Below are 22,245 nucleotides of genomic sequence, written 5' to 3' on the forward strand. Positions count from 1 at the left end.
GACAGTCTCGGCACTTTTCTTGTAACATGTAGTTGTTTGTTTCTTTTACTCCATACCTGGCCGAAAAGCTAAACAGTTGACACTGAATCGCCCTGAATGGCGATTTAGAAATGATTAATTCTTTATTCAATTATTGGAATAGAAATAAGGATAGAAAAAATTTTAAATTACAATAAATTCTTATGGCACATTACTGGCTATAAAATATAGCTAATACTTTAAGGTATGTTAAACCGAGGCAGGTTGCTGAAGTAGAGTACCATTTTTTAATGGCGGATATGTGCACTGGGTACACAGACAGGCCACAAATGGATATCTTATTGTATTTCATCTCAAATTAAATTGGAAATCTCATCAATTGGCACATGTAGGTCAGAAAAATAAAGCACTTTCCATGCTTCTTCTTTATTTTCTTCCTTTTAATTTGTAGCGGCTTATCAAAATTTATGCAATCCAAATGTTATTTATTTAGATAGAGAACTCGTGTACAAATAAAGCGGAAAACAAGAAGAGCAAAATGAATAGAACGCAAGATAGTAGAAAAGTGGGAATAAGACACAAAAAAAAAAAAATAAATAATAAGAAACAATGAAAAAAAAACAAAAAAAAAAAACAAAGAAAAAACTCAAAAAAAAAAAAATCAACCAACAAGAAAAAAAGTTTGGCAATGACGAAGCAATGCTCTTAAAGTTATTATACAGATATAAATTTGCTTGCGCAAAAAGTTATCCCCAAAATCTGTTTTTGTTGCTGCATTACATGCGCGGAAATCTTCTTGTTTGAGTGTCAGCAAAACAACAAATTGATGTAGGCTATTCTTAGGCAATTTAGCTTAGAATTGCATGCTCGTTCAAGAAAATCTCTTTTCCGCTACATTCTGAGTTTATTTGGTTTTAAATACGACAGTTACAAGTATTTTATGAGAGAAAAAAGTGAACTAAGTCAATTGAATTTTTCTATTCAGTCAGTTGTAAATGCACAGCTTATTGAAATTGTGAGATTAAACATTTGCACTTAGGGGATGTGAGTTATGAATTGGCAGTTTTTTCGGTTTTAGGTGGGAAGCGCAAGGAATTGGCTGATGGAGTGACTGTAATGCGTGAAATTGCAAACTGTTTTTTTTTCTTATCTTAAATTTCTAAGCTCATTTTCGTTTTAAATTCTTTGTTTAAGCAAAAAATCATTAAAAAAATATGTAAAACCTTCACTTTATTAGTTATTTGCAAGCAATTTGACATAAAAATTTTATCAGTCTTAAATATTTTTACTCACCATCGGTTGTTACCAGTCGGCTTCGCGCCAAATCAGCCTTATTTGCCACCAATATAACAGCTTTTTGTGCGATATTTTGATTCGTCCATAATACTTGCAGCACATGCTCGGCCACAGTAAAGCTGCTGCGGTCAGCAGCCGAATAAATGACACAATAACCGTGCGGATCATAACTGGATAAGCAATCATCAGGCTATTGAATGCAGAAAAAAAAATATACAAATGTAGAAATAAAATTAAATGTTTCGAGTGCGAAATTTAAATACAACTGGCTTATATATTATAAATATGTATGCGCACATTCAGTTAAATGAATTGTAATCAAGCGGCCGAAACCATGCGCCTACAACCGGCTGTATGATTCCGCGCTTCAGCAGGTGTGTTCAAATTTAAATACAACTAACACAGGTATACAAGGTGAAACCCAAAATAAACAAGACTGGCATCATGCAAATGTTTTTGATGGCGTCATCTTTTTAATGAGTTAGGGCGTTGGAAGCTGCATTCCTAGCTGACTTCTAGTGAAAGCTTGGTTACGTTCGGTTCAGTGGAAGCGAAGTTATTGCGTCTAAAGTGTCAGTATGTCTGTTTCATCGGTACAAAAATGAGTTTGGAACAAAGAGCTGAAATCAAATTTTTTTTTAAAATCGGTAAAACGTTTACCGAAGCATTTGAATTGATGAAAAAAGTTCATGGCGATGATTGCCTATCTCGTGCCAGAGTTCATGAGGGGCTTACACGTTTCAGAGAGGGTTGTGAGGACATAAATGACAATGAATATAACTACAGGCCGCCCAAAATCAGTAATCACCGAGAACTCCATCACAATTGTTGATAAATTTATCAAAAATAAACCGAAATCTTGGTTGAAATTCTTGGAATTGGAGTTGAATATCTTCAAAACATCGATTTATCGCATTTTAACTGATCATTTGGGCTTACAAAAGGTCTGTGCATGTTTCATTCCACACAAGTGAACTGAGGATCAAAAATTGTTCAGAATTCAACATTCGAAAGACCTCATTAAAGAGGCGAGAAAAGACGAGAAGCTCATTTATAACTTCTTTTAACTGATAATGAATCGTAAACCTGAAACTAAGCACCAAAGTGCCGAAAGGAAGGCCCCAGTCGAACCACCACTCAAAAAATCGTGTTTGGAGAAGACAAAAATCAAGTCGATGGTCATTTATTTTTACGATTTCAAGGGAATTGTTCGCAAGAAGTTCGTGCCAACGGGCCAAAGCGGCAATGTATTTTTCTATCTTGGCGTTTTGAAGCGTTTGTTGCAGCGCATTCGTCGAATTTGCCCTGAATACCGCGAAGGAGGAAGCTGGCGCCTATTGCATGATAACTGTGACTGATTTTTTGATTAGAAATCGTATTCGCCTGATATGGCTCCTTGTGACTTCTACCTATTCGCAAAATTGCATTAGGCCATTAAAGGAAAACGTTTTGCGTCCGTAGAGGCCATTAATTTTGGCGTTTCATGGATATTCGATCCTACGTTCTCCGAATGGTAGTCAGGCATCAACCAATTTGGCTACGAAGGCCGCTGATGTTAAGTATAATAAAATTTGATGGACTAGAATAGCGGTAGGCAATCTGCTGCTCGCGAGCCACATGCCACACTTTGAATGTGAGACTGCGGCTCTCTTGTTTCATACGCCAATTTATATTTTATCAAAAAAACAAGAACCAAAAAAAAATCGTTATATTTTATTGTCAAAAAAAAAACAAAAAAGATTTAAAAATCATTCAGAAACCATTAACGAAGATTAGACACCAATTCTATCTCTCACTCACTTGTACTTGCTGACTGTGAAGTATTCTTAGACGAAATGGAGACTCAGCATTCCGACCTTATATTCTTAATTGAACGACACATGATTGTAAAAATTGTACTATATGGTGAATACGACAGCAAAATTAAATGAGCTGAATCTAAAATTGCAAGGAAAGAGAAACCTTGTCTATAATTTGGTAGGAGAACTGATTTGTTTTGAAGAAAAAATAATTCTTTTTGCAGAAGATATTTAGAATGGTAAATTACTTCACTTTCAATTTCTATAGAAATATCTCCATGAAACCAGTGCAACTGCCGATACGAATCACTTCAGCAAAGTTATACAGAGAATTAAATATGAATTTGCTAGCAATTCCGAACAAGTCAAAACAAACAGAGGTACTCCAGCATTTATATTAAATCCTCTCAACACAAATTTAACGAAATCCACATAGAGCCATTTGGAATTGATGCTGGATCTCTAAGAATGCAATTGATCGATTTAAAAAGTGAATCTTTGCGGAGTGGAAAATTTACAGGGTTGCAAAGCAAAAGTGAGAAGAATTGGAGGTCCAGAAATGTATGTTAAGTGGACAGCTTTAAAAGAAATGCCGCGAGTTAATGCATATCTTTGAAGTGAAGAATTTGGCATTTGGAGTACTGACTTCCTACGGATCGACACAAGAATTCTCTCGGATAAATTTAAAAGTAATTAAAAGTAAATTAAGAAGCCAACTAACAAATCAAAATCTAGAGTCATGTTTCAAACTTAAAACAATAAGTTATGAGCCAAATTTATCCAAACTCTCTAAAACGACGCGCAGTCTACGCTCCCATTGAAGTGGTTTGCTCAAGTGATAGTTATTAAAGTACAAGTTAGCGTTGCAAGTAACTGTTTAATTATTTTAATTTTTTACTAATAATGCCATATATTATCTAATTTGTTGTGAAAAATTTATTTTTTATTAATTTTTTATTCTTCAAATTACCGTATGGGAACGCGGGAGCGAGGGAGATATTAACATTTTCAGCGATAGTCAAGCCGCGATCAAGGCTCTGACGACGCCATGGTGCAGAATGAAACTTGTTAACTCCTGTAAGGAGGAGATCAAATCTCATAGGTGTGCAGGTAACTTTTCTCTGATCTGGGTTCCAGGACATAGAAACATAGAGGCAAATGAACTTGCTAATAAACATTACAGGAAGGGGATTGAATTGGCCTCAGAGACCTCCTACTCGGTCATCGGCATCCCCCTGACAGTTGTTAAAGGGGAACTGCACAAATTGTTTCCCCAGAAAGCGCAGAAAAGATGGAGCTCCATTTCTTCATGTGCTATTTCCAAAACCCTTTGGCCACAATACAGTATACGAAGGGATTAGAAAGTCGTAGTGACCCCTCGCCATTCAATTTCCAAACTCGTAGCTGTGTTTATCGGACACTGGAAGATCGGCACACACGCGGAAAAGCTACCATTTTAAAAGAGTTACCATTTAATCCTCATTTCGGCAGCTGTGGGGACTTTTCAGAGAAGGTTAAGACGGTTAAGGTCACTGAGTGCTACTTTCTTGGACAGCCTGGGATAGTGCGCCAACCAAAATCCCATCAACCTTCTCCATTATATCAACAGCTCTGGATGGCTGCAAATATCCGCCCGTTGGAGATCTCAAAGCGGTAACAAAACTGCGCTTTAGTGCTACTTAAAAAGTGCCAGACCGGCACTTCAACCATTTCACCTACCTACCTACCTAATTTTTGTTTTTTACGGCTCAAAAGGTTGGTGACTCCTGCACTAGAAAATTGGTTACTCATAAATTTCCTACAAACTCCGATTAAAAGATTGAACATTTTGATGAAAATATTTTCAAGCTTGTTAAATTTTTGTGAATTTTTTTTAAAGTTTGTAGGATTTTTGTTTTCATATTCAATAAAATGTTTTTTTTCTATATATCTTTCATATAGAATTGTGTTCGACTTAACGGAGAAATGTAACACGAAAAACATTGCGAATATTATAAAAAGATTAGGCGACTTAATTATGTGCGCAAAACTGTATGTATGTGTGTATGTGTGCTCATAAGCATACCAATCATTTTGATACCCTTTAGCTCGGTTAGGACTTCTCGTCAGGAGTAGTTGCAGCTTTTCTGGGAATTCAATTCAGCAGTGTTGTTTGCTCTCAACTTTGCATACGAATTAATTCCGTTAAGAGTGGCAAAAGCAAGCAGAAAGCCACGCAAACACACACGCACACACTACTTTGAAAGGGCACTCGACCATATGCACACAGCTGCGGTACTGTTTAATCACTTTGCATGTGTCCTTGCATGTGTGAGTGTGCTCTTGTTTATATCACTTAAGTGCGTCAGGCCATTATCAACAACATCAAGTGCCCAACGGATGTGACCGTCATTTTCATTTCATCCAACTTTGTCTGACTTTTGATGGATTAGATGATTTTATTTGCTTTAAGCGACACACAAGCATTTTTTAATGCACTCACACAAGAAATAAATATTTTGGTTTTTTGGGTAAATTTTCATGTTTAGCTGGTTGCATTTCAGCGTGAGTGCATTTTATTGCTGCAAGTTGCTTATAATTCCATTTAACCAACAAACAGCTGGCAACATTACATTCAGTCCACGAGTTATGGGTCTTAAGAATATATAGAGAAATGCCCGATAGTCCCTTTCTAAGCGGGTGCGCAGACGATATCGCAGACGAGTCAACACAGCACGAAACCTTGAGGAAGCTCGAGCACAAACGTGGCTAGATTCACGTGGCCTCAAATTAGCCACAGAGAAAATAGAGCTCATACTTCTAACCAAGAAGCACATCCCCTTAGAGGTTAGCATGAAAACTTGCTCAAATACGCTAACCACAAAAAAAGTTCTAAAGTACCTTAAGCATAAGACTGGACTCAAGACTAATCTTCCGAGCCCAAATAAAGCACGCAGCAGAGATGACATCCCTACTCAGTAGACTGTGGGCAAACATAGGGGATCCAACACAAAGGAAACTGGAAATAATGATGACTATCAAGCTCTCGGTTCTCTTATACGGAGCTGTCCACAGTATAGCTCAAATGCGCTAAAGCTAAAGCACCAATGCAAGCTCTTAGCATCGGTACAACGAACGGCAGAGTTGTGTCCGCCTACCGCACAGTATCAGGGCCAGCTGTTCAATTCCATAATAAGCGGTTCAATACCGATAGACTTACTAGTTTTTAAAAGAAAAAAACTGTGGACATTAAAGAAAGAGGGAATGGAAGAAAGAGTTAGCAAATCGGCAGCACGAGAAAACAAGTGATGAAACGATAAAGCCAAAGGAAGACCGCTGAAGTAACGAAACACGCGGCAGGTGGACGGCTAGGCTTATAAAAGAGGTCGTCATATGGAACAGCAGGGACTCCGACGAAATGAATTTTTATACTACAAGGCTTTCGGGTACCTCCAGAAATACTTGTTCAAGATAGGGAGTAGCGAACACCCCACATGCATATACGGGGATGCCGCCGAAGACGACGCTGGACACACATTCTTCCAATACCAGCTTTGGGAACAAAAACGTCAAACGCTGCCGAATGCAGTCGTTCACATAACCACTGAAAATGTAATCGACAAGTTGCTAAGTAGCGAGGAAACCTGGGAGATCATCAAGGGTTTCTCGGAAAGAGTTCTCCGTATAAAAAGGCGGGATCTGGACGCAGGCATGGAGGTATGAGGAAGATGGAATGCCACACTGAAGTCATGCGAAAGCGGTTCCAGGGTCGACCACGGTTCAAAACAAGGGGGAGTTTTTTAGTCCTTGAACATACCATTACTGCGCCGGCAGCAGGGTTTCGGGGCATAGGAGCATTAAGTGAAACGAAATTGCTGATAAGCTTGCCAGGAAGGGGACTGAATTGGTCTCAGAGATCTTCTACCCGGTCATAGGCATCCCCCTGACTGTTGTTAAAGGGGAACTGCACAAATTGTTTCTCAGGGAAGGGCAGAAGACATGGAGCTCCATTTCTTCATGTGCTGTTTCGATAACCCTGAGCCCGCAATGCAATAGATGGAGGACTAAGAAAGTCCTGGAAAGCCCACGCCATTCAATTTCCAAACTCATAGCTGTGTTTATCGATCATTGGACGATTGGCATACACGCGGAAAAGCTCGGTTTACCTTTGAACACCCATTGCAGAAGGCGTGAGGACCTTTTAGAGAAAGAGACTGTTGAGCATTTTCTCTGTAAATGTCCGGGCTTGGTAATTAGACGAATAAGGTTACTGGGTGCTACTTTCTGCGACAGCCTGGGGCAGTGCGCCAACCTACATCTCATCAATCCTCTCCCTTACAGCAACACTTGTGGCTGGCTGTAAATATCTGCCTGTTGGAGCTCTCATAATGGTATCAAAAGTATTTCAACTATCTCACCTAGCTACCTACCTAGATTTGGTATGCAAAAGTCACTCGCAGCCAAACTTTTAAGTTTTCTTCAAACTCATCTCATTGCTTGAGTTGAAGCGCTGGTGATAGTTTTTGCTACCTTTACCCCTTCAGTTAAACGCATGAAAATTAAACTTGGATTCAATTTCTGAGTGTAAAGTTTTACTTTGTATAAAAACTTCGTCTTGAGAATCTGGAAGCTTTGGCGATAGTTTCTGCCACCTTTTCTCCTTCAGCTAAACGCATGAAATTTAATTTTAGATTAAATTTTTGAGTGTAAAATTTTACTTAATATAAAAACTTCGTTTTGAGAATTTGGATACGGCATAGAAAATATTGTCTTGATTTACCAGAAAAATGTATGAAAATTGCTCCAACAATTTTTTGGGATTTTCTTCATCTTTTTTTAAATTCAGCTAAAAATTCAGTTGAGAAATAATTGTTTTTTAATTCTATGGAGTAGCTTTCATCTTACCGCTGCTCACTTTCGTTGTGGAATTGCAAAATAAAATGACGACCAACTACAGAGAGTTTGGTATTTAAATATGAAGAACAAACTCAAAACTAGCCATAAATTTGAGTGCTTTGAGCGCGAGTTCACTGCACTAAGTCTGCTCCAATACTCTGCTTATGAAGCAGGCAAATTGAGGCTAAAATTTCAACTCACTAGCTTGTTTCAGCTTGAAGCTCAAGCCTATTTTATACATTTATTATTAGACTTCAATATGCCATCGCTTGTTCTTGGTCAAAAGTCGCGTTTCGCACTGTGATTTTTTATTTTCTCACTATAATTTGATGAAAAATGCATATTTTTTTGCTGTTATTTAAAAATAAGTACTAATAAGTAAGCAAAAGTAGTAAGTTCTATAATAAGGAATAGAAATTTCGCATGCGTTTTATACTCACATTCATTTCTGTGTAGGCGTGATCAATGAAAATCAATTCGGACTCCTCGCCGCTAAGTAATACTGAGACAGCTTTTTCACCAGATTCATCATCTGTGGAAATAAATTAAATAATATTAGTTTTCCATTTTAATGCATATATAGGTTTCAAATATTTTGATAATAACAACATTTGATAGTAATAAAATTGATACTGAGTATTAATGCGTTTCTCTACTAAGCAAATGAGAATTTTTGGGTCATGCGACAAAACAAGCAACAAAACTTCCAACACAAGTGACAACGATGTTGACAACAGTGAACACATAAATGTGTGCGTGTGTATGTAAATATACGAATAAATATGTAACACATTTAATGAATAATAATAACATATAAATAGACCAGTGAAATGAAGGGAATTGAACTTTTGAGAAGCAACTAAGAGATGCATGAGCGTTCGATTGAAAGGCAATGTGATTAGAAATATGCATAGATATAGAAGAAATGTGTGTGAAATATGAGTAGTTGAATAAGAAGTGGTTATGTTTGTTATTAAGAACGCACTAGCATGAATTGCCGGTGTGTAAGGTAATACAAAAGTGTAGTGAAAGCATTTGAGTAAATATTAAATGTAGTGCACTCAGCAATTCAAAGCAATTGGAATGTGAGCAGCAAATCTCCAATTTCATTTCTCATAAATCGAAATGTTTATCTTTAGATTTAAATTTATATTTTAATCTACAACTTTACTGCAATTGTTGATGACTTCTGCTAAATTTGACATCAAATGAAGTGCTCCTGGGCGTATACGCAATATAAATACGTAAAATATGGTAGGCTAGCATAGGCTCGGCTCAGTCATAAGCAAAAGTGAAATATTTGATTTGCTTCATTTTCATTTTCTTTCGACTTAAACAGAGTTTTGATTCTTCTTGGAATTATTTTGTCATTGAAATGTTGAATGCACGTCAGTTCAAAGAAATTTGAAAGAGTTTCTTTGTTTGAGTAAAATATTAGAGAAAAGTACGGCATACAAAAAGTGAAATATTTTTACGAACAGAAAGTCTGTATGTGAAGCTGACAAAAATTTACATGAAAGTGCGAAGCTTTTGTGAAAAATCGTTTAAATTACTATGCAACGAATTATTATTTCTTTACTTGAAAATTATTTCAATTGTGAGTTTCTTGTGCATTTGAATAGACACGAAAAGCATTTACCGAAAATTTTGTTGGCTACTTTTTGGCAGTATTTAAAATTGCAAATTTGCCCTACCATAGGTTGGAGTCTCGGAAGGGAATGCCAAAATGAAACGTTTTTCCTAATAGCGTTCGCCACTCGGCAGGTAACGGCAGCAATTCTGCCATGAAAAAGCTCTTTATAAAAAACTATCTGCCGTTTGGAGTCGGCTTAAAACTGTAGGTCCCTCCATTTGTAGTACAACATCAAGACGCACGCCACAAATAGCAGGAGAAGCTCGCCCAACCACCTAACAGAAGTGTACGCGGCAATTATGTATTTATTTTTGATATATCTAAAATTGTATTATGGCAGGTAGTCCAAAATGGTTTATTAGGGATAGAAATATCCACATTATTAAGGAAGTCAGAGAGAGATGTAAGCAGGGCGCACATATTGCAGGTTGCATTAGGGGTGTTGTATGGTGAAACAAATATATGACCACTGAAAGCAAGACGCGTATATACAAGACTGTAATAGGATCAATCCTGACCTATGGAGCCGAAGCACGAGCTGAAAAGGCAAAAGCAAAATAGCTACTGCGTACAGCTGAAATGCAAGTTTCACGATCCATCGTAGGAAAAACGCGTCTTGACTGCATTCGAAACGAGCTCATTCGGGACGAAACTGGCGTGAATGTCGTAGTGAAGTTTATAAGAACAAGAAGACGAGCTTGGAATGATCACGTTTCTAGAGCTAGTGACGACAGAATTATCCGAATAGCGAGGGACTATATACCACATGGACAGCGCGGACCTGGAAGACCACCAAGATATGGCGCGAAAGCTGGATTTCGACATCAGCGGAAGGACAATAACTTTTCGATATTTTGAATTTTAATAATACTTTGTAATTTATAACAATGTAATTGTGTGAAGAAAAACAGGTGAAAACCTATAATAAAAGAATAAGAAGAAGAAGAAAATTGGGATATAGCTGATATGAAGATGATTTAGGTAACTACCATATAGTTCTCTGACTTTTTCCTCTATTGTACTCTTTTCTTCTAAGTGTTCAAATCTAATGAAATTTATCATCCAACTGCGTCATCATTGTGCGAAAATATTAAAGGGTGGTCTAGAAATTTCAAAAAATCGATTTTTTGTTTTTTTCGATATTTCGAAAGTATAGCATCTTAAGAATATATTGTGAAATTTTCATGCGGAAAATCCCAATACTTTAGCTTGTACAGCCCATTAACTAGGTAGAGAGCGGTCCGCGCGCTCCTGTACCTCAAATCTCATTTTACTTGAAACTACTTTCTTCGGCCTGGTGTTGTCAAAAAAAAAAAAACTATTCAACCAAATCGTCTGAAATTTTCATAAGTTGTTCACAACATCACTGGCTATCGCCCGTACTAAAATCTTATTATTATTTCAATTATTTCGTATTTTTTTGATTGAAAAACTGAAAAAAAAAAAACCGATTCAAAACCGCGCCATTTTGGCAATTTTTTTTTATTCTAGTTCCAATTTTCCGTCTAGTTCCAATTTTTCAGGAGGGTCAAATTTAGTGCCATTTTTTAAATTAAAAAATTAAATTTTGTTTTTCATTTTTGTATGTAAAAAAGTTAAATAAAAAGCTCGAAAAATTTAAATATTTTGAAGTGAATCTTCTTAGGCGTCGTTGGACGAGCCAGAATGGAGAGTAAAATTTCAAGGCCATGCAACGTTTTGGGCATTTCCGTTCCGTGAGAGAGGAAAAAGATATAACGTAAAGGAAAAGGAGAGAGAGGGCTATACCTTACATGGTATATATCTTAGATACACTTTAGGCTATTTTTTTTTTGAGTTTTTCCTTGTGGCTGCTAATTTCTAGTGAGAAATAACACTGGCTCCTTTGTGGCGCTTGTTTGTTGGAGCAAACTTGTAGGAAATATATTTTTGGTGCCTACTCTTTGGTGTTACATTTGCTTGGTGCCTTCTGTTTGGGGCGTTCTTTGATCCCAATTTTTTTGTCGTTTGTTTTTTTGTGCCTACTTTTTGGCGCTTATTTCCGTTTCCTGGCTAGTGCTTGTGTGTACTATACTATACTATTCTCTGCAAATGTTGTGAATTTTTTGGATATGTATATATTCTTTCTCTCTCTCTCTCTCTCATTCTCTCTTGGGTCCCTCCCTTTTTCTTTGTCTGTCTTGAAAGTTTCACTTCTGTTATGGGTACTACGCTACACGCACTGTTTTTTATTGTAAAAAGAAAATCCAGAAAAGACCCTAAATTTTCGAGCTCTAGACCACCAGGACCGCTCAAGTAGAAGAACACAAAATAGTGAATAGTTTTCAATTCCATCATCATTTGCTCTGATTTTTGACTCATTAGGCTATTGACGCTTAGCTCAAAATATAAGCATATTGTGGGATTTTTTTCTCAGCGAGACAGTGAAATGAATAAAATTACTGAGAAATTCTGTCATTGTCCATGTCATGAATTACACATTTTAATCTTCTCAGAGTAACATAAAAGAAATGGCGGCTGGTTACCCTTTTTTCAAAAAGGCCGTTTTTTTGTATCTCCAAGAATTTTAAGCCCAGTGAGCGGTTTGTGGGTAAATGAAGCAAAAATAAAATAGTGATGAATAAGGAAAGAATAAAATAAAAGAAGAATAGGTGAAATACATAAAATACTCTCATAGAAGGAATTAAATAAAATACTCTCGTAGGTGGAAATGATGAAGAATCAAAGTTGAAAGGAGAAAATTTAGTTTCAGAGCTCTGCATTTTAGGTGCGCTTTTAGAAACTTGGACTAGTTAAATGCGAGGCCTTAAGCAATTGGGATCAGGAATACATGAAGTGATGAGAAAATTGGGTGCAAGATGAAGCATTGGAAAGAAATGCATAGGTATTACTGGTTTTTGCCCGAATTCGGTTTGAGAAGAGTGGCTTATACTCATTCGAAAGTCTTGAAGGAATGGGTGAAATATGGTAAATCCTTTCAAATTCATATTGAAAAAAAGTTATGCAAAATGACTAACTTCACCTCTCACAGCTAAGATAGCGAGTTTTAGTGCGAAGTAGCATACAAATTTTAAAAAAGTTACTTTTCGCTGATGACAACAATAATTGTTTGAAAATAATATCGTTAAGTTGATGTCTCCATAAAAGTTGATGTCTCCATAAAAGCTTTTTATGATATAGATATCTTTAGGATTTGCTATCATTAATAAACGATTATTAAAATAAATGCGTCCGGCTGCTTTGAAACTGGACCCACAAATCCAACCATTATTACTATCGTTACTCACACTTACAAAAAGGCACACAAAACTCAATGAAGTGTTTAGTAAAATGGTCGGCAACGAGATAAAAATAAATGATAATAGTCAGAAGAACCAATGAGTTGGATAGCCGGAAAGCAGTTTTAGTTGCCATAATGAAGGCACTGAGGATGAGAAAAAAAAGGCAATCAGAGAATGGAAGAATTCCACATAAAATGAAAATGGCTTGAAGGAGTTCACGAGCGTGTGGGCGATACTTCAATTAAAGTGCATTGAGCGGTTTGTGGGTAAATGAAGTAAAAATAGGAATAAAAAGGAAAAAATAATTAAATAAGTAAAATAAAAATAAAAAAATAGGTAAATAAAAGACGCGCATAGGTGAAAAAAGCAGCTGTCATAGCCGAGTCATAGTTCAGTGAAAATATTTACTAAGTAGAAAATTCGACCTTAAAGAAAGAAAAGTGATGCAACCGAAAAATAAAGTTTTCTGCAATTACATGAAATGCAGCTGGTAGCTAAATATTGACTACTCGCACTCGAAGGAAACGAGAAGGGAGACTTTTATGCCAAAGGGGAAGTCCATGAAACACTTAAGCACCAATTTTAAGCATTAGGTCATAAGCGACACAGAATCCTGGGCGCTTACCTATAAAAGCATTAAGACTTATAAAAGCTCAGTCGATTTCTTGCCATACTAAAATTGAGAATTTTTTTGTTTCCGGTTCACTCCTCTCGGGAGCAGAGGGCCTCGACAAGACTCTGCTATCGTACACGGTTTTGTGCTGTTGTTTATGCACCTTCCCATGAGATATCGACATCTGCTAGTTTGCGCATAGCATCGACCTTCTTCAAGTGTTATTTGCTCGACCGCAACCTCTGCTTACTTGCGGGTGCCAGTCCTGTGCCAACCTTGTGATGCTATCTGGTGGTTTTCTCAACGTGTGACCTATCCATCGCCACTTTCTGCGTTTGATTTGCCTAAGAATGGGTTCCTCATTCGTTAATCTCCATAGTGTGTCGTTACTGATGGTGTTTGGCCAGAATTTTCTGCAGATGATGCGGTGGCATTTGCTGATGAAGGATTGTAGCCTCTGTGTGATGGTGTTAGAGATCAGCCATAAAAATTTAGGGGTGCACAATAGATCAATCTGGTCGCAGTGCATAAAGGCCTTAGTTTAACCCATACAACCGTTGCCATTACCACGCCGAAAAAATGAATAATAACACTTTTAAGTGTCAAGCCAGCTCACAAAAATACGGCGGAGCATGCCAAACTTCTCGAGTAAAGTAAATATATAGTCGAAAAATTGAATAATCATGTGGAAACTGTGGTTGGAAAAATACTGAGATGCTTATGGAGTAGTGCTTTTGTATCCTCAATAAAGCCGAATATCAGCACAGAAGTTGTTCACCGCTAGTCTGCTCTCTTTCATCTCTGCAGCTTGTACCATATGCAGCTGAATTTGGCACAATGCCTAGCAAAAGAGTCGCAACTCGAATCGTACTGAGCAGGACTATGTCCTAATTATATTTTTAAGTTTTTCTAGTTGTATTGGCCCAAGGAATAGACATTGCAGCTGCACACGAGTATAACGAATACAATAAAAAGCGGGTCAGATTTGGCTATAGCAGCGGTAAAGCTTATTTATAAGCACTGTTTTCCTTTAGCCTAAGTAAGATAACTTAGGTTGGAAAGGTAATAAACCTTAAGAAGCTAAATGCTTATGCTTGAGCTGAAAGAAAACTGAGCTATAGTTTGCAATATGCCAATCACTATTTATGACAAAGTTGGAAGAGGTTCGAAAATTTTGATAAAAAGGTGCCAGGCCGCTACTCCTCCACGTAGTTATACTCGTAGGTAGGTAGGTTTAGTGGTTGTCAGTTGACACACCTACGCCTGCTGTAGGCCCATTGTGATACCACCGGAGCTGTCCCCTCTCCACACTTTACATTGTCCTCATTGAACCAACCTGTGGCTTTAATATATCTCGCAAGGCTTGTTATTTTTATATTGGCTACTTTTACCAAGTTATTCAGGGAAGTTTTTCCTAAAATATTTTAACTTTTTCCCAAAATATTGAACCTTCTTCTATCCAGAGCCATGCACGCGCATAGAAAGTGTTCTATAGTCTCTTCTTCTTCTTCAATGTAGTTACATCTTTTGCAATAGTCGTTATCGGGTGCTCCCTCTCTACTGGCAAGCCTGCCAATCAGACAATGCCCTGTTAAGACACCGAGAAGATTTCTTATGTTCTTTCTGTTCAGTTTCAATAATCGGTTTGTGCGGCCCATGTTTCATTCCGGCCACGTCATTCTACTTGTTGCACAGTTCAGGGACTGAGACCATAGTCTGTTGGTAGCACTGATAGTGTCTTTGTCTATAAGCATCTTAGAAGTTACTTAAGGTAAAGGTTTATTCGCTGTGGCTGATTGCATCGGTAATGTGGTACAGAATCTCGCTAGTTTATCTGCTTTGCAGTTTCCTTCTATGTCTCTGTGACCCGGGCAGCCAAAGCAGGTTTATTACAAAGTACTGTGATAGTTCTGTCAACGTTCCCACGACAGTCGGTTCTACGTTACCGGAACGACCCGGATTTATATCCTGTCAAAACATCGATACATTCTTTTACTGTCTTCGAGTTAATATTAGGCGATTGTAAAGCTTTCTGGACCGATTGACTACCTGAATATACATACATATATATCTTGTGGTGAGAACACTTTTATTTAGGGCTAGCAGACCTTCCCTGATAGCCAGAATTTCAGTTTGAAATACACTACAGTCATCTGGTAACCAGAATGGGGAGCGTTACCGTGACATGCTCAACGAGTTGTTTCCTAAAATTGAAGAGGATGACATGGACGACATTTGGTTTCAACAGGACGGTGCAACTTTTCACTCTGCCAAAGTTACACTCGCACTTTTGGCTACCGTTTTGGATTCCGATATCAATTGACCGCCTCGGAGCTGTGATTTAAGCCCGTTGGACTATTTTTTGTGGGAAGCCGTTAAGAACAAATGCTATGCGAACCATCCAGAGACGATTGATGCTTGACGCTCGCATTTATTCCTTAAGAATGAAGGCCTCCACCTACTTGTTCATTTAGCTTGGAACCATTAGTATAGATTCTGATTGTCCGCTTCTATTGTCCATTACCCCATTGTCTCAATCTTCTCTCGTTGGGAAAGTTGTGGTAAAGGATGTGTTTATGTACATGCAGCTTTACTGAGTTACAAAAGTCTGTCGTAGGGGAGTTTAGAAAAGGTGTCCTGTGTTGTCTGGTGAACAAGATTAGCTCTGTTTTATTGGGATTTACCCCAAGACCACTCGATACAGCCCACCAGCTTACATTGAGTTATACTCGTAAGTAGCGATAGTTCTTTGGAAGAAGATAAATTTAGCGTGCGTGGGTTTTTAATATCATATGCCCAAAGGCAGAAAAGCAAATCTTAAACACTGTTGGGCTGTTTTAGTTGTGTGTCATGTCAACAAACCAAAAACAAAAAAGTACCTGAAGTATGCAAGTGGTGTATGTAAATGTGCTGGCTAATTGGGATGAATGAGTTAATCAAGAATCATGCATTTTAATCATTAAAACTATTTAAAAGTGTTCTCTCTAAGATCCCTTCTAATGAAGGTAAGCAAAACAGTTTTCCGTTTTTAATTAGTTGCCTTGGCATTATGGCAGTGGAGGCAGAGTAGCGAACAGCGAACAGCGTACACCAAATGACTTCCGTAGAAATGAAGTAAAACTTGAGTCATTTTAACTATGTGATATATGACGAAAGTTAGTTACACTTGTAAAAGTGGCGAGTGAGCAAAAGTGGGTTTTGGGGCAAGGAAGCTGGCGAATGCCAATGTTGCTTTGGAAGTTGTCATACACTACAATTTTACAGAAATAAATTTTGTGCGGGACCATCACATGAGCAGTGAATGTATGGACATAAAAAAACTCAGATGAATTATATATGTACACATACATACACACATATACAAGTACTAAATAAGTGTCAACACAAGTATGGCACTTTAATACAACATCTTCGATTGCATAAAAGTTTGCGAGGAATTCGAATGAGCGACAGGTAGCTGGTAGGGGCTGCGTATGTAATGAGTGGCAAAGGAGCCAGGCGCCATAAGTGGACTACTTTGTAAGTAACGTTTCAATATTAATACAAAAGTTGTGCTGATTATATTGGATTACAAGTAGATGTGTGTGGGTGTTTAGGTGCGTGTGTTTGTGTGCAGTCTGAGGAAAACTTTTATGTGCAAGGGCACCTCAATGTGTTGTGGGCGGTGTATTTCCGGGCTGTGTGAATATTTGGGGATAATAAATTTAAATTTGTTTTTGTGTGTTTTAAATACATAAGCGTATGTATGTGTGTGCGTGTTTGTTGTGCATATAGATTTATTTTAAACGACATTAGCAAATATTAAAATTCAAATTTAGAATACTCGTTTTGGTAAATTTAGCAAATATTTGTATTTTTTTGAATTTTTTTTTTTTTTAAATTCTATGATATGACTTAGCTCTGATATGATTTAGCGAATATTGAAAATTTTACTTGAAATGTTAGAAAAACGTATGTATGCATATTTATTAAGCGAAAGTGGCTTTACCGTCAGCGGGTTTTTCGATTTCTATGCGTATTTCGCATTGGCCTGTTAAAGTTGCGGAAAAAGGTGGCTGATTTAAATCTGTGTTCGTTTGTAGTTGGTTAGAGAAAATTTGTAAGCAAAAATAAGAGTGATGAATTAGTTGGTAGTTATGTTGTTGTCATTTTTTAATATTTTTGTATAAAATTTTTCGTTTTAATTTAAAATGTTTGATTGCGTTTTTTATTTTTGGTTGGTTGCAATAGGTTTGTTAATTTTTTTTTTAATATTTGTAATGAGGTTTATTTATTTTTTTTTTAATATTTGTATTGAAAAATGTTACGTAATTAGAAGCATTATAATTTTTTTAATTAAATAATAAAATATTTATAAAATATGTATGAATGTTTAGGTAATATTTATTTATTATTAAATTTAATGCTTTTTTATTTGTGATTTTTTTATTATTAAGGCGATTTATGCAAAAATAATACTAACTAAAATAAGACTATGAATAAGTTCGTTACGGTTTTACAACAGATGGCGTAACTTGATTATTATTCCATCGATCCACATTTCCAAACATTCATTGGAGAGCTACTGTCGTAAGGCACAAACGTCAGTATAAGTTTTTTATTTGAAGCGTAAACAACAATATTTTTACCACACTTGAAAATGTCGAATTTCGTGCCAAATAATGTGTTTTTGCGGGGAATTCTTCTTCATTATTTTAATATGAAGAAAAAAGCAGCCGAAAGTCATCGTATCTTGGTGGAAGTTTATGGTGAGCATGCTCTATCTGAGCGAACGTGCCAGAAGTGGTTTGCACGCTTTAAAAGTGGTGATTTTGGCTTGGAAGACGAAGAACGCGAGGGTGCGCCGCCAAAGTTCATGGATACCGAATTGGAGGAATTGCTCGATCAAGATCCGGCTCAAACGCAAGAAGAGGTTGCAAAAACTTTGGGAGTTGATCAATCAACCATTTCCAAACGTTTAAAAGCCATGGGAATGATCCGAAAGGTAGGCCATTGGGTGCGGTATGAATTGAAGCCAAGAGACGTTGAACGCCGTTTTATGGCATGCGAACAACTGCTTCAACGGCACAAAAGAAAGGGTTTTTTGCATCGAATTGTGACTGGCGATGAAAAGTGGGTCCATTACGACAATCCAAAACGTCGGGCAACGTATGGATACCCTGGCCATGCTTCAACATCGACGTCGGCGCAGAATATTCATGGCCTGAAGGTTATGCTGTGTATCTGGTGGGACCAGCTGGGTGTTGTGTATTATGAGCTACTGAAACCGAATGAAACGATTACGGGGGATGTCTACCGACGACAATTGATGCGTTTGAGCCGAGCACTGCGAGAAAAACGGCCGCAATACGCCGATAGACACGACAAAGTTATTTTGCAACATGACAATGCTCGGCCACATGTTGCACAAGTGGTCAAAACATACTTAGAAACGCTCAAATGGGATGTCCTACCCCACCCGCCGTATAGTCCAGACCTTGCGCCATCCGATTACTATCTCTTCCGATCGATGCAACATGGCCTGGCTGACCAGCACTTCCGTAATTACGATGAAGTCAAAAAATGGATCGATTCGTGGATTGCGGCAAAACCGACCGAATTTTTCACAAAGGGAATCCGTGAATTGCCAGAAAGATGGGAAAAAGTAGTAGTAAGCGATGGACAATATTTTGAATATTAAATTTGTAACCATTTTACGTCAATAAAGTTTCAAATTTCGAAAAAAACCGCACGAACTTATTCATAGTCCTATTAATTTGTAGTTTTTCGTTGATTTTGTGGTTTGAATTGATACAATTTACATTTTTAAACAAATTTGATTTAAAAATTTATTATTTGACCATTAGTTTGATAGTTGTGTATAATAAATTTTTTTTATTTGTTAAATATGTAAAATATTTTGATGAAACATTTAATTTAAAGTTTAATTTAGTTTTAAAATTTATTATTTGACCGTTATATTGATAGTTGTTTATAATAAATAATTTAAATTTTTTAAGTATGTAAAATATTGTGATGCAAAATTTTGTGTTTTTTGTTTTTTTTTTTTTGCACAAGTATAAAGTTTATAAGCATTTTTGTTTTTAATATATTTTAAAGTTTTTTAAAAATTTAAATGCATTTATGTAATTTTTTTTAGTAATTGAATTTTTTAGTTTTTTTGCATTTACATTTTTTATTTATTTTAAAATTTTTTTTCATTTGTTCAATATTTGCATTTTTTTGTTAAGTTTTATAATATGATTTTTATTGATTTTGTTTAACGTTGAATTTTTTATATTATTAATTTTTTTATATTTTCAAGGTTTAAAGTTTGTTAATTTTTATATGTTGTTGTTATTGATTTTGTTAATAAATGATTGTTTTTTTAGTTTTAATGATGTTTTTAATATTTGAAAAGTTTTTTTGTTAAAATTTAAAATTTGGATTTTATCGAAATTTTTGAAGTTAAATTTTTTTTTTTTATTTTAGTTTAGTATTATTTAAATGTTTTATTAATTGTCAAATTTTTCATTTGTACGATATTTTATTTTAATTTTATAAAATGTTTTTAATTGATTTTATTCAGCATTGAATTTTTTTAAATTTGTTTGTTAATTTTTATAATTTGTTATTATGGGTATTTAAATGAAAGTATTTTTTTATATATTATTTTTAGTTTTTTGGTAATTTTGTTGTAATTGATTTTGTTAATGAATGATTTTTTTTTTTTTTATTTGGTTTTAATATTTAACAAATTGTTTTTTTTTTTAATTTAATATAATTTGGTGTTTATTGAAATTTTTTTAGTTTTAAATTTGTTTTTATTTTGGTTGATATTATTTAAATGTTTTATTTATTTTTATTAAAATTTTCATTTGTTCAATATTTTATTTTAGTTTTATAAAATGTTTTTAATTGATTTTATTCAGCATTGAATTTTTTTAAATATTATTATTTTTTCATTGTTTTAAATTTGTTTGTTAATTTTTATAATTTGTTATTATGGATATTTAAATGAAAGTATATTTTTATATACTATTTTTAGTTTTTTGGTAATTTTTTGTAATTGATTTTGTTATTATTTTTTAATTATTGAGTTTGTTTTGAGTGCATTTTATTTATTTATAATTATACATTTTTTTTGGTTTTTCAAAGTACGATTGTTAATTTTATTTTTTTAAATTATTATTTTTTTATTATTTTTTAAGTATTTATTTTTTTTATATTTTTTATAAAATATTGTGCATATTATTTTTATGCAAAGCCAGGCAATCACATTTTTTAAGCACAATGTAATTTAAAAAATGTTCGCCACGCATTCAGCTTAAATAAATTGTATTTTTGTGTTTGCAATAAAACACCAACGAATAATTTTTTTATTATTTGTTATTGTGTTGATAGATACGCAGTTTTGTTGAAAAAATAGAAGAAAACGAGACAATGAGTAGAAGAAGAACTTGTAAATACGCAATCGTGAAGAGAAAATGGATATTGACGTAATGTATTTTATAATTAAGCAATTTTTTGATTCTGCAGTTTATTCAACAGATTTTCTGTTCTTCGAGTAATGAGTGGAGATTTCAAATTAATTTGATTATTTGACAGTAAAAAAGTAATAAATGCGCATGATGAATACAATTTTGCAAAGCAGCAATGCCAAAAAATAGCGAAATTAAATTTGAAGAAAACAAAAAAATAGCCAAAAATAATAAAAAATCAAATCGTAATAAAAACTGCGCTAAACAAAATTTAATTGGCAAAAGTACCGAGAAATTTCTTGAATTTGAATGATTCGCACAAAATAAATTTAAGTAAAACAGATTGCTTTGAGGCAAGAAGAAAATAATGAAACTAAAGCAGTAAAATTTATAAACAAAGCCAATACACATAGACCCAATACAAATACAAAAAAAAAACAAGATAGTAAATAACGGCATGTTAATATAATATTTTGGCTTGTGATTGCTAACCAGACTGGGTACAGACACAAAGGACATGTGGCAAGTGCAGCCAGCTAACAGTAAATCGCTGATTTGTTTTTTTTTTTCTAGCGTTTATAGTGCTGCGTCTGGCCTTACACGAGTACACGTACATAACTACATATAGTAGGTAGATGTATCAGTGTGCCCGACCATGTGTGGTTAAGCACACGAGGGATACTACGCAGTGGCCAAGGTGTGTTTATGGACTAGGAAAATGCATAAAGTGAGCGCACAAATAACGGAAATGTATAGATGAAGGGAAATAATGTAAAAAAAAACTTAATTAAAAAAGGTATTACTTCGTGTTTTATGTACCACTGTTATACATAAACTTGCACTTGCAGAACTGCGACTCCATGCATACAAAGTTCAATTGCTCACCGAAGGGATGGTTTATGACTGAGTAGAGTGAGGAGATTTTGTTGCAGGAATTATTACACATTAAAAAGTGATGACAGATTATCCGCGAAGAGATGATTTTTCGTATTATAGCGTTGATTTTTCGCTAATGCGGTGAGCCTTCGAGCTCATTTTCATTTTAGTGACTTCGTTAAACGTCAAAATTGCCGCTTTTAGGATTTTAAATTCACATTTGATTGCCGAGTAAGAAATGCATCAACAATCAGTCATTATTTGCTGCGGATACTGAGGCATCAGTAAAACAAAACTCCTCCAAAAAAGTAACCCAAAAGCATGAAATTTGCATAGGGGCTTTTGCATCACGCGAGCGATGCGCATCTGCCCTACAGCTGCTATGGCGTCGATGCTCTAGCTGACACCGAATCAGTTAGTTATTCAGCGATGCGGACAGGAAAACCTTATTTAA

General features: G+C 35.5%; 1 protein-coding gene across 2 annotated transcripts in view; it reads right to left on the reverse strand.

Annotated features, from left to right (window-relative positions):
* Positions 1-22,245, reverse strand: part of LOC128868124 (uncharacterized) — a 157,338-nt gene that overhangs the window by 15,881 nt on the left and 119,212 nt on the right. For both annotated transcript variants that reach the window (XM_054109884.1, XM_054109885.1), the window contains 2 exons: positions 8,390-8,481; positions 1,273-1,465 (listed from right to left, as the gene is read on the reverse strand). In XM_054109884.1, the coding sequence (XP_053965859.1) occupies positions 1,273-1,465; positions 8,390-8,481 (285 nt within the window). The remainder of the gene's footprint in view (positions 1-1,272; positions 1,466-8,389; positions 8,482-22,245) is intronic.

Source organism: Anastrepha ludens, chromosome 6 (genome assembly GCF_028408465.1).
Source record: "Anastrepha ludens isolate Willacy chromosome 6, idAnaLude1.1, whole genome shotgun sequence".
In the NCBI taxonomy this organism is placed as follows: domain Eukaryota; kingdom Metazoa; phylum Arthropoda; class Insecta; order Diptera; family Tephritidae; genus Anastrepha; species Anastrepha ludens.